Source organism: Liolophura sinensis, chromosome 9 (genome assembly GCF_032854445.1).
Source record: "Liolophura sinensis isolate JHLJ2023 chromosome 9, CUHK_Ljap_v2, whole genome shotgun sequence".
Taxonomy (NCBI): domain Eukaryota; kingdom Metazoa; phylum Mollusca; class Polyplacophora; order Chitonida; family Chitonidae; genus Liolophura; species Liolophura sinensis.
Genome location: NC_088303.1, coordinates 30,381,663 through 30,395,474, shown reverse-complemented (window position 1 = coordinate 30,395,474; position 13,812 = coordinate 30,381,663). Strand labels below are relative to the sequence as shown.

Genomic DNA, 13,812 nt, shown 5'->3' with positions numbered 1-13,812 from the left:
CATATCGCCGAAAGTGCCGAAATTTGGAGTCCAAATGACATTTTCGTTTGTTTTCTTTTTTTTCCCACACCTTCCCACGTACGACCAGTGAGGAAGCCCCTAGGTGATAGTTCAACACGACTGTTTCCGGGTGAGGAAGATGAATCCGGTTGATTTTATCGGAAACTTTGGGAGCTCAGGGTCTGGGCCCAATTACCGCACATGTACGACATCTTTGACAAGCTGGACCCTGGTCTTTTAAGCACACCGGAAAACAACACCTGTTAGGCCTACATCTGGTATAATAAAACTATTACCACGTGTTACTGAGTGGAACATCATAATCTGATGGTTCGTGACAGCCAATATACGCCTACTCGCACCGCGCTCTCGCTGATTAGGCCTATCCGCTGTCTCGAGCCGACAACATACCAGTTTTACAGAGTGGAACACCGTGGCTTACTGACCAATGACAACCAACGATTGTCCTGTTAAATAACAGTATACAGTTATTGTATGTCGTACAGCGGAACATCGAGATTTGTCGGTTCGTACCAGACGATTGTGTTGTATACAACAAACCCCCTTCGCGAGCAGTAGACTACTGGCACTATAGTTGTGTTGATCCTTCCAATCTATGCGTTGAAACGGACATTCGTATACCAGCCGTCAACCAACATGGACGTTCCAGGTCAATAATCGTAAGACCAGTTACCAGTACAAAATGTTAACACAACCCACCAAAAAAATGAAGAAAGTATATGATGTAGGTAATGAGGTCGGAATCCCGCAAGGAATGTTGTATAAACGAATGGGTGAAATCAGTATTCAAATCGTGTACTGTTCTAGTAGGCTATATACATTGTCGATAATATAATATACATCTCACAATGACACAAGCTGTGCCAGTCTTTTTAATGTCATCAGTTGAAACTTACTCCTAAAACTTACTGAAGCAGACGAAATACAAAAGGGCACAACTCAAAAACCGGGCCAAAAAATAAATGTGATGTAATACGGTTATTCGTTGCACAAAAGGTGTCAGTAGATGCAAATCCGCGAATCACTGAACCCAGGTGATATTTTCTTATCCAGTGAGAGGTAGAGAAAGTTACACGGGTATAACAAATTATGCTGTTTCACATACATGTATACATGTGCAAAAATTGTTTAATGTTTGTTGGGTATTTTCTGTTCACACCAGCGTAAATTAACACGTTAGCAAAGTATCTGAAACATACTTACTTTGGATAATTTTTGGAGAAAAAGGGAGGCTGTAAAATACCAGCTGGGAAAGCTGTGGAAAGAATAGCGACATTATAATGTTAGATAAATGTAACTTCACTTCGGACTACATTCACCTGACCGAATCTTTACACTTCATTATTATTTACGTCGTCCCTTTCCTTAAGTTCACACCCTCTTCTGGCAGAGGTTAACACCGGCACTTTGACAAGGTTTAACATGGGACGCTACTGAATAATGACAATATGGACTCCTTCTAGCGGTGAATAATCTGTGCCCAGCGTCTACTGTCCATTTCCGCCTTATTGATGACGTTTTCAGAGAATATATATTACGAAGTATGCTAAAAACCACTGGCCACTCAGGCTTTAACCTGTGTCTCCAATGCGCGGTATCGTGTTCTATTTGAACAAGCTGCTGTTCTCTGTAAAGGAGTTCAATCAGTTCAAAGCAGAATATGGTAGTCTGAGTGATTATCGATTAAATGTTTTGACATATGGGAATATGTTACAAATAATCTATGAGTAGTACATAAAACAGCATAAAGTTTCAGCCACATACGAATAAGTGAAGTTGCAGCTCGCGGTAGACCTTGTGGTGGGCCATCTGCTCTAGCAGAGCTTCACCATGGTCGTGTAACGTGCCACCCCGTGTCGCAACGAAGCATGGTATTTTATTCGTACCTACTACCCCTCTTACTCCTATACCAGAATTTCTGCACGCCCTTGCGTGACTCTTGCCCTGGTCATACTTAATTAACAGTTCAAGAACATTATAAAGTATGTTCATGAACCTGTAGGCTATAAACCTTGGAAAACATATCACATCTATGACTCGGTGTTTAATAAGGCACTCTCAGAACGTTTCCCGTCACATCAGGCGTGAGCTACCAAGTACTTATATTATTCTGGTCGAATTAAATGTTCTGTTTGAGCCCATGACCTGCTTAGATGGATGCTCTGATCCCGCTGGTTAAAATTCCTGACTGCCATGGCTTGGATTCAAATAACTATACCTGTAAAAATCGTATATGGCTATTTCGAATAATGGAAGTATTAGTTTCTCTGCTAGGCCAGGGTGTAAAATTTCACAGCCTTTTCTATAGTGAATTACCGTAGTTTACGGTAATTATTAATACCACATGTCATCATTAAATAGTGTCCAATCTAATTAACTATGTTAACGGTCGTTTGTGAACCTTCATAGCTCTGTTACAAAGACAAGGTCAAATGTAAAATTCAGTCTAAGGTTGTGCCAGGGCTCATTCTTGGTGGTTTTATTACAGTTAGCATGACGGGTAACTAGCCTTACAGAATACATGTTCCCTTTTCTTTCCACAGGTGTGCATTTCATATGAAATGAGGGCTGTGATATTTGTTCTGTTTCATCATATATACACAGTAGAAAATGCACTTAAACATGTGTGCTTTATGTAATACAACAAATTGGATTGTGACTTATAAAAAGAAATATTCTTTGTTGTTCTTGTTTGTGTCAAGAAGCAGAAACAGTTGTCAGAATCAAAGCTTTGTGCTGAATTTTCTTTCACCAAACAGTGACGAATGCAATTATTTTTATGTATTTAATACTTCTTATTACTATTCATATAACTGAATGGAATTTGACGCCATAGTTATCTTTCTTTATTTGTGTATTTGTATGTATTTGTGTAATTCGATTGGAGATTGCAGAAACTTATTTATTTAGATTTTTTATTTAATATTTAATTATTACTATTCGTGTACTTGATTGGAATTTCAGGCCACACATAAAAATATTTCCTCTTTATTTAATTATGTATCTATTAATTAGACTGGAGTTATACGCTACGCTCGAGAACATTTATCTGATGTGAAGGTGGTCATTTGTACGTGTGGAGGTAACCGGACAGAACATAGGGAAGACTAGACCACTGTAGTCGGACTCGTGACTTCCTTAGTGAAAAGCTGATCTGAGGTTGTTTGGGCATTTTGATCAGCGAGTCGCCGCCCTATTTCACTTTGTACCTGACTTCTTATAGTTTCTAGAAAAATATAACCAGATATGGATTAGGTACCTCACCAATATCCAAACATACTAAGTAACGTAAAGCCGCAGTCGGTGAGGAGGAGAGCTTAATTCAGCCATGTAAACGAATATGCAAAGGTAAGTGGGCCCGTTTCACAAAGCGATTTCGGTACCAAGCTTTAAGCTGGAATTCAAATTAAACTCTTAAATACAGGCATCAAATCGATGACCTGAACATTACAAATTCAATGAAGCTTGAGTATCTAACTTCAAACGTTTGGTTTTCCAAAAATGATTAAATTTTGGACTACAGCCGTCAATGACTTCCTACAGGTTCCGGTCGTCTCAACTATGACACTACGAACCTCTTTACCGAAAGGGCCCTGGATTTTTCTGTACCTTGCAAGCATCTAGATAAAAGGTAGTGTAATTGTGAACTATTGGAGTACATAGAGAGAAATCAAATGATACGTACTAATTGTATTTCTGGTAGGGGAGTAGTATGCATTCACTATTGCAGGTGAGGCAAACCATCTGAAAGAAAAAAACGTATGATATAATATCAACCTGTTAGTCATTTTGACAAGGATCTGACTGGGAAGCAACAAGCTGTGTGCTGCAGCTTCTGGATCGGCTAGCTCAAATTGCTACAGGCGTTTTGCATGTTTAAAGCTGAGCTGCTTTCACGCCATGTTGTATGTGTTTATTGAACTTTCAGTGAATCCGAAAATTGTCTTATTCAATTGCCAATCAACCAAACCACCGCATGAATTCAACGTACTACATTTAGGATTTAGTCACGTTAGACCCAAGCCAAACGGTTTTGATCACATTTTTGAATGCACTCGTCTTGACAAACTCGCCTTGACAAACAGACAAAAAAAACCCCAATTAAACACTCCAAAGTCAGCTGGAACTATTTCGATTCCACGAACAGCCTGTGGTCTGTTTTTCTTGTTTTTAATACAAGATAATTTGACACCAAAGCTTATGCTACTCCACCCGAAAGAAGTCATGAGTTAAATTAGCACATGCTATGTTATACGTCTGTGAAGCATTCCTCAAGCGGCCACCGCTTGAACTCAAGGTCTACGCCGTTCTAAAGACATACCCTGGTTTGGCCAGGTCGTTTAGACTTACTCTGTTTTGTCAACCTTCTCTCGCAGTTTCTTCAGTTTTTCTATGCTGCTGGCCTTTGACTTGTTCAAAATGTTTTCAAAATAGGTTTCAGGATCAAACGTCAGCTACAAAAGAGCACAACGTTCCCATATAATTGTCTTCAGTGATCCAAAGGTTTCAAAGAAACAACAATTTCTTAATTTGCCGTCACCTGAGAAAATTCATGAATGTATTTTATTTTTATGGACAATATATATATACATGTATAGAGGAGACTGTTTTATACAACGCACATTCATACATTCATACACATTCATTCAACGCACGTTTGCAGCTAAATACCAATTATGTGGAAACTCTACACAGAAAATGTAATTAGTATAGGAGTGTAATAGTTGATAGACATCAATTGGAATTTTTTTGAATTATGATTCTAGCATCTGCACATCTGCCAGAGGTCATATTTGCATAGAAGAAACACCATATAATTTGTTTAAAAGACACTTTGATGTCCCTCGTTGTGATGGGTTTTGATAGGTTCGTTGTTGTTGTCAGCCCTGTATGAATCGTGCAGTCGGAGAATAGCTTCTAAATCGTGACTTTCCTGTGCACCTTCTAGAACCGAATCTCACCCTTGCTCTCCAAGGGTGGCTCCATGGAAGGCTGAAGGGTTCTGGATCAAGCAGAAGTAGATCGTATGGTTTTGACCAGAGATCTATTCCAGGGATGCATCAGTCAAAGGTAGTTAATTGTTGTAGTTAACACTTGGAACATGGAATGCTCTAGTCTCCTCAGCAACTGATTCGTCAGATAAAGTGGCCATTAAACACTTCATACGACCAGGAGAAGTTAAGCCTGACCTTACATCCAGTAGAATTGTATTAAGCAAAGACTGGCATTAAGGTTAAACCTTTAATGCCCTTTTGAGCAACCGGCTGCTGTCTTCGATCGATGGTCTGCCCCTTAGATAGGAATATTAGCCACTTAGGGAAACGCAAAACTTCCAGTGAATGAACCCTTGATACATGTAAGTTACGTTACTTAAGCAATGTTAGTATCAAGAAACTTCATACAGAATGGTTACATTTATACTTACATATTTGTACTTTTCATTCAGGTAGGTGTCGTTTTTGATCGCTTTGGAATCGTAACCAATTCTTTCTTCAATGTCGTCCGCCTGAAAAAGTAACAAAAGGTTGTACATATATTGCAATGTGGCTAAATTTTCTGGTTTACGTACATGTATTTTTGTTACGCACATGTACTTTTGTTAGAACATTAGTAAATCATTTCTCGATAATGTCTTATCCCGTCTATAATATGCACTGCATTAGTCATCCTTCTGGCTTCTTCCCGTGAGTTCCCTTATAGTTACGACAATGCTTGATCGATATCCTTTATAGTTATGACAATGCTGAAATACTGACTTATTCAGATTACTCTCCCTTATAGTTATGGCAATGTTGAAATCGTGACACAATCAGAATTTCCCACTTTATAGTTATTGCAATGAAGAAATCGTGGCTCATTCAGGGTACTCTCCATATTATAGTTACAGCATTAAAGAAATCGTGATTTCCTGAGAACTGTAGTTACGAAAATGTTGATATCTTGACTCATTTATAATGCTCACCGTTATAGTTACAGCAATGCTGGGATCTTGATTCATTGATAATGCTCTCCGTTATAGTTACAGTAATGGTGAAATCTTGACTCATTCACCTTACCCTCCATTACCCTATAATTATGGCATTGTTCAGAATTGTTCTTGTTCTTCACTTACCTTGTCCTTGGCAACAGCTCTTGTGGCTTCGTCCATCCAGTCTTGCTCCGCCAAAAGGTTGTTAAAGGCATTTCTTATATTCGATATCATATCCAAAGCCTGTAAACATTACATTTACATTGTTCTTTTATCGCTTGACATCAAGGTTAAGTAAATAACCAAATAACGATGATTACCAAATATTATTAAATAAATAATGATGGTTATTTACTTAACCTTGATGTCATCAAGGTTAAATGAATAACCATCATTACGGATCAAATAAAAATGTTTTCCCTTTCTTTCAGAAGAGCAAAGGTTGCATCATCAAAGACAAACTGATTTATGACTATATCACATCAGGTTATTTTAAGACTAGGAAAACTAGAACAAAAAAGATGACTGCACATTTGCCTATTAGTTGTTTGGTTTGAACCAACACGTAGGAAAGAACTACTTACAACTGCTTTGGCGGTTTCGTCAAAGTAATCCTCCACAAAGAGTCTTCCTACAGCGTTACCCAGGTTACTATTCGCCTCGCCCACGCAGCTCTTCCACCGCGGCTTTTCTTGCTTGACGTCGAACATGACCTTCGTGGAACAACAACAACAGAGACCTCAGTCGTATTTCCAGGGAATCATTCGAATCATGTCATTTTGGAGGACACTTTGGCTTGATGGTGAGAGGTTTATGCTTATTTAAATCAAAATGAAGAATACAGTGTCTTGATATACACACCCTGTTATACTCAGTCCTGATGTCTCGAATACGCTTCGGTAGGGTACCGACAGCTGCTTTGTACACCCAAGACAACACGTAATTCGCCAGAACTCTGTAAAAAGTGAGACAATATAAGAAATGTGCTTGAAAGGCAAATATGCGGGTCTTGAAAGGGATTCGCAAAAACTTTGACCCAGAAAAGTGGTAACAAGTCTTTCTTGTTGTAATCAGAATTCGCTGTTTTAACAGGAATCCACACCAAAGAAAACTTTGCTTGTACCATGAGTACTTATCCACTCTACCACCTGCCAGGGCGGAGGGGTTAAATCATGTATCTCGCATGCGTGAGGCCCGGCTTTAAACCCAACAATCTGGAAACACGCCATCTGATTGGTCAGAAGTTCACCCTTGCCAGACGAGACGTCGCGAGAGCAGAAATGCCTGTATGTCGCATGTTTTATAGGAATCGAGACCTAACTACCACTTCTGGTTTTCGGGAAGGAATGTAATTCTGTACACAAAGTTGTGAAGAGTTATTTTCTGTGTATAAAGTCACTTTTTTGTTTCCAGCTTGCCATGTGTACGTGTGCATGGTTGGTATGAAAATAATGGAAACTGACTAAATTTTGGGAACGTAGGAGTTTATTGATATTCCTGGCGAAAGGGAACAAGATGTCAGATAGGTAGTGATGAGACTGCGAGCGATATACTTTTGAGGTCGTTCTTCCAGCTCAAATTTTAGATGTTCAGCCTATGTCAAAAATTTTATGGCTGCTGTTTTTTTAGGCCATGGAATGTTTGGGACTGAGTTATAACCCTAAACATTAACGCTCGCGCTCATGGAAACTTAACAAGCGTCTAACTCCAATATCTTCATATCTACCCACTGTTACATGTAGACCGTACCTGGGTGGGGTCTCTTCAATCAGGTCCACAAATTTCCGCAGGTATTTCACAGAGTAGACGACGACGGGTTCGTCCATGTTGATCGGGATTTCTACACCACTGACGTTCATCATGCCGCTCAGAAGTCGCATCCAGTCGAACTGTAACGTGAAAAGTCAGTTGTGAGAGAGTGTGTGAGTGTGCGAGATTCAATTAGTTTACATAGACTGTGACCTTCAAACAACAATTTGACTCAGTATTCGTCAATTACATCACGTTATCAAATTCTAACAATGAAAACACTAACTTTGCCATTATCGAGAAGGTAAAACGCGAATGTATTCTACACCAGGCATTAACTTGAACGCCGTCATTATCCTGAACTCCACCATTAACCTGAAAACTGCCACTAACCTGAACGCGATAATTAACCTGAACGCCGTCATTATCCTGAACTCAACCATTAACCTGAAAACTGCCACTACCCTGAACGCGATAATTAACCTGAACGCCGTCATTATCCTGAACTCCACCATTAACCTGAAAACTGGCACTAACCTGAACGCGATAATTAACTTGAACGCTGTCATTATCCTGAACGCGGTCATATAAGTGAAAAATTCTTGATGACAGAGTTCACGTTAATGGGTGGTGGAAAACGGAGTTCCCAGAGTTGACTATATCCGCATGGCGCTCTCCCTTTTGTGGTGCATGTAGTTGATGTTGTCTTGGTTAGAAAGCAATAATCTGATGCAATTTAAGAACTCTGATTCACAATGTTGTCTGAGGCTCAATCCACATACCGTTAACCTGGCGCTTAATCGCGACCAGTTAAGAAAACATATAGGACAACATGAAAAGGTAGTTCAGCATTTTTTGTGAAAGATAACCCTGATTTTTTTAACGACACAAGAAAGATCCAGCGAAGAGACAAATTTGAGGGTGAAAACAAAATATTCTTCCACAAATGTCTTATTTCATAAGGGGAAGTCAAAACAGATTTGAATACATCTATGTAAGGTTTATTTGTTGGATTGGTGTTTTACGCCTTACTCGAGAATATTTTACTTATCTACGACTTCGGCTAGCATCATGGTGGTAGGAAACCGGGCAAAACCCAGGGGATATATGTAACGTATACATGTGCCTACAATAATACTTGTTGAGTTTCTCACCTTATCACTGATGTTCGTATACAAATCTTTAATCGTCATGAGCTTGTATATTTTGTTATAATCCCTTCTCTCTTCACGGGGAACTGATATCTGAAACAGAAATCCGGACCAAACGGATATATAACACAGCAGACTTCATCAGTGGGTTACAGCTTTAAAACATTCTTGTGTTTTTGTTTTTTTTTTTCATATGTCGATGTATATGATGTGTTTCAGGTCCATAACAATGATGTTAAACTGTTGCTGGTCAATCTGAAAACGAAATCCTGACCAAATATGTACATACAGTTCAATTTCCTGAGTGTAACTTTGAGAGACGCAATCACATTCGTCAATTTTTTGCGCTTATACTCCAATAAACCAAAAAAAAGAAGCTCACATAGGACTACCTTTTCTAAGAACAGAACTGAAAGAGACCGAGGGCACGTCATATAAACTGACAAACAGAACACTATCTAAATCTATCTACTTTCGTCAGTATTATATTCCTATTCACAAACAAGGGCACCACTGCAAATTCTGTGGATAGTCTAGGAGGAATTAAGACTGGTAAACTGTCGTGCCAACCTCAGAATGATCACAATCTGTGGGGTACCTGATATGCACAGCAGAGTACGACTGACGTCACCAAAACAAGGCAGTTTGATTCAAATCACTTTCCAACTGACATCTAAAATACACACACTTGTCCTTGGATAACCAGTAAGATTTAGGTGGTGAGATATTTTACATATATTACAACTACACACGTTTTGCATGCTGCATTGCAAGGTCACCTGTGTACACCCCGCATATTCTCAGCGTGCAACAACAACAGCAACAGCCCACTCATTCAGAAATTTCGTCTCACAAAATAAATTCAGCTCGTTCTGCATCTTTTGTCCCAAAGTTTTCTAAGACTTCACTGTCTTAGAGTTAAGTTATTCGAATTGAAACGACCCGCAGATGTAAACTTTCACTCATGATTTCCCTCTCCGTGCACGTGACGTTACTTAGTAGCGGTAGAACTTCGATCGCCAATTTCATTGGTCCACAGGATCTCATTACTAGATTGTGTATTCAAGAGCCTGCAGCGTTCCCTTCTTCAAAACAATCAGCTAACATTTCCCACAGTTTGTAACGAAAGTAACACATCAGGACTACCTTTTCTAAGAACAGAACTGAAAGAGACCGAGGGCACGTCATATAAACTGACAAACAGAACACTATCTAAATCTATCTACTTTCGTCAGTATTATATTCCTATTCACAAACAAGGGCACCACTGCAAATTCTGTGGATAGTCTAGGAGGAATTAAGACTGGTAAACTGTCGTGCCAACCTCAGAATGATCACAATCTGTGGGGTACCTGATATGCACAGCAGAGTACGACTGACGTCACCAAAACAAGGCAGTTTGATTCAAATCACTTTCCAACTGACATCTAAAATACACACACTTGTCCTTGGATAACCAGTAAGATTTAGGTGGTGAGATATTTTACATATATTACAACTACACACGTTTTGCAGGCTGCATTGCGAGGTCACCTGTGTACACCCCGCATATTCTCAGCGTGCAACAACAACAGCAACAGCCCACTCATTCAGAAATTTCGTCTCACAAAATAAATTCAGCTCGTTCTGCATCTTTTGTCCCAAAGTTTTCTAAGACTTCACTGTCTTAGAGTTAAGTTATTCGAATTGAAACGACCCGCAGATGTAAACTTTCACTCATGATTTCCCTCTCCGTGCACGTGACGTTACTTAGTAGCGGTAGAACTTCGATCGCCAATTTCATTGGTCCACAGGATCTCATTACTAGATTGTGTATTCAAGAGCCTGCAGCGTTCCCTTCTTCAAAACAATCAGCTAACATTTCCCACAGTTTGTAACGAAAGTAACACATCAGATAACATTCTTTCATCCCTTCTATGCAATTATAAGCATTGACTGTAATATTTTTTAGGTTTATTGGGGTATAAACGATAAAGCCGCTGTGCAAATTTTTACATGAACCGTTCCGCGGATCCATACAGTTTGGTTGTTTCGTTTATACCCCAATAAATAGAAAAAATACTACAGTGAATCCTTAAATATATATAACACGGCAGAATACATGCGATAGTGTGTTTCATCAGTGAGTTAGTTCTTTCAAACACATCCTTGTGTTTTGAGGGTTTTTTTTATGTTGATGTATTTCATGTCCGTAACCGAGGGTTTGAAGTGTTGCCTGGAAAAATCCTCAAATAGATGCCGTTTTGGCTATGAAACTTGAATAATAATACATTACGGAGAGTGCTTTCATATTTAAGTAATAAAGTGGTTTCTAAATTTCAACTTCGAAAAAAATATTGCAATTAGCAGAGTTGAAAACGTATGGTAATTAAAAATAAAGCGCTGAAAAAGTGAGATAATTAACAGCGTTAACAATGTTTTGTTATTGATGTTTTACGCCGTACTCAAGAGCATTTCACTTATACGGCGCCGGTCAGCAGTATTGTGGGGGGAAACCAGGCAAAGACCCCCCACGAGTTTTTGTGGATAAGCTATTCACTGAATAATTATGACAGTTATAGCATGACAAAGGGGAACAAATAAATATTAGTCCCGGAAACGCTTATAAACACAAGCACAAACACTCAAAAACAAAATTCAGACGATTACACTTACGTTTGCCACCAAAGTCTCAAACTCTAAAAGATCGTCAACATCCTGTTCCACGCGAGCCTCGCTTTCGGCCCCCAGAGCCATGGCTAGTTTGGTGAGGTAGGTTTTGATGGCGGGGATGGACTGATTCGCCTTGGACAGGTAATAGTCACGGCCTGGCATCAGAAATGAGGGCTGGTCAAGCTGTGCGACAGAAAACCGAATACAACGACAACCATAATACTTCGTGGAGCACAACATCAAACAGCCGAAACGGTAAGTATGATTTACATCAAAATTTTTCACTGACAAATAAATAAATAAGTTTTTTCTTTATTGGTTTACTTTAATAGCTAGTGTTTTTTTTTCATGTTCAATGGTTTTATTGGTGATACAAGTCGCTGTGTACTAGCCGACGATCTGCTCATACACGTGAAACACTCGTTGGATAAATGACAATTTCGTAACTGAAGACGTTCCGTGTACATTTTCTTTTATTTATTTATTCCATTGGTGTTTTGCACCTTAATCAAGAACATTTCACTTATACAACTGAGGCCAGTGTTATGATTTGAGTAAACAAGGCAGAGCCTGGAGGAAAAAAAAACAACCAACAGGTTTCTGCAGACCTCCCACGTGAGATCGGAAAGGAAGTCAGCACCAGAAGGACATAACTCACATCGACTGCACTGGTGACAGGCCTTTGCAGGGTCATTACTCTTGCAGGGTCATTAAAGATTGTGGAAAGAGGAGGGTCCGAAGTTTCTGAGACTTTATAGCGGTAACAAAAGCCGGAATAAATCGAAATATTAGCAATATTAATTGACAATTACAACTTTTATGGTTTAACTTGTGTCAGGGTTTTTATGGGGACAGAATATATGTGTCCCCAAAAGATTCGCTCCTGAATTATCATATTACCTCCAATTTCCTCACTGTGGAGTTCTTCAAGTCTGTAGAGACGGTATGATATACGAGAGGGCTTGTGCCGTACCTCCGCAAGGATATCATCAATTTGATCAAATCAAAGCCCGTGGCATTCCAACTGTTCTGAAGCAATGGCCACTTGCCGAACAGAGCGTAAATATGCTGAACTGGTTCTAGCCCGCGATCTTCGATTTTTTCTGCAATGAGATTAAAAAAAAAGGTGCCAGACATAAATTAATGCCAAAGGCTATATTATCCGATTGTTATTCTCATGCCACGCCCTTCGGAAAGATCCTTAAAGATCTGCATACGTATTCCTGTCAATTTTGCTATAACCTTGCGCGGAATTAACTGACCTGTTAATGGCTTGCAAAACATCCTTCATCCCTGGATTTTTTCAACTCTGACATCATGCACAAAAACTTAGTTAAAATCTAGTTTACAATCTAAACTCTCCTACCATGCTAAAAATTTTAACCTTAATGTCTTCATCGTAAACTCTCAAAGATAAAATCCAGCCAATTAGTCGATTGTGACCAAGAAGCGGCATCACGAAGCGATGTTACACCTAAGTCAAAATTTAAATTATTAAACTTGGTGCATGTTCCTTGTCGTTACTTTAAATGAAGTTCATTTTACAACAACTTACCCAAAATGTATGTTGTCAAGCAATATTCTGACCTTGTTAGGTAATAAATAACAGCTTTAAAGTGATCTGAAATTTTGACTTAAATCCAAGATTACTTCGTGATCCAGAGGCTTGGATGTCAAGCTCATGGGGGCGTCTTCTCCGGCCGAACGTGGGAAGGTTTCCCAGGAACCAGCGGATGCTCGTTGGTTCCCCCATCAAAATGCTGGCGGCAGTCGTATGAGTTAACTTATTCTTGAGTATGGCGTAAACACCAATTAAATAAATAAATATAATTTGTGCAGTTATGTATAAGGTAACCGTACATAGGTAAGAACGTTTATAAACCGTATGGTGGATATAACTCACGCTCATTGAGGCATGACTGGTACAGATGTTTTGCTTTCGTAATAGCCTCGATCTCGTTTGCTGGGGAAGGTTTTTCAAGAATGGCTGAAAAGGAAGCATTTATTAGCATTGGCCAGGGTTTCACGTTTTGTAGTTAGATAAAGATACAGTGTGCGCTTTTGTGCAATTGTGTTAGGTGATGAAGGACAAAATAAGTGGTTGTGGATGACTCCGTGGTTTACTGATTAGAATCGATTTGACATCGGTTCAGCTATATTGCCATGAAAACAATGTGGTAACTGACCAGCTACAGGCGCAGTACCGAATAATAGAGACCTTCAGTTAGAAGTTACAAGTTGTAACATGTAACTTCAAACTAGAACTAGTTT

The 13,812-nt window shown here is 39.3% G+C and overlaps 1 protein-coding gene across 1 annotated transcript in view; it reads right to left on the bottom strand.

Moving 5' to 3' along the window:
* LOC135474728 (neprilysin-4-like) overlaps positions 1-13,812 on the bottom strand; it is a 39,415-nt gene that overhangs the window by 7,443 nt on the left and 18,160 nt on the right. Inside the window, exons 5-16 of the mRNA XM_064754297.1 lie at positions 13,445-13,528; positions 12,442-12,644; positions 11,545-11,724; positions 8,893-8,982; positions 7,739-7,878; positions 6,851-6,944; positions 6,574-6,702; positions 6,134-6,232; positions 5,447-5,527; positions 4,372-4,475; positions 3,707-3,765; positions 1,225-1,276 (exon numbers count right to left, since the gene is read on the bottom strand). Of these exons, the coding sequence (XP_064610367.1) occupies positions 1,225-1,276; positions 3,707-3,765; positions 4,372-4,475; positions 5,447-5,527; positions 6,134-6,232; positions 6,574-6,702; positions 6,851-6,944; positions 7,739-7,878; positions 8,893-8,982; positions 11,545-11,724; positions 12,442-12,644; positions 13,445-13,528 (1,315 nt within the window). The remainder of the gene's footprint in view (positions 1-1,224; positions 1,277-3,706; positions 3,766-4,371; positions 4,476-5,446; positions 5,528-6,133; positions 6,233-6,573; positions 6,703-6,850; positions 6,945-7,738; positions 7,879-8,892; positions 8,983-11,544; positions 11,725-12,441; positions 12,645-13,444; positions 13,529-13,812) is intronic.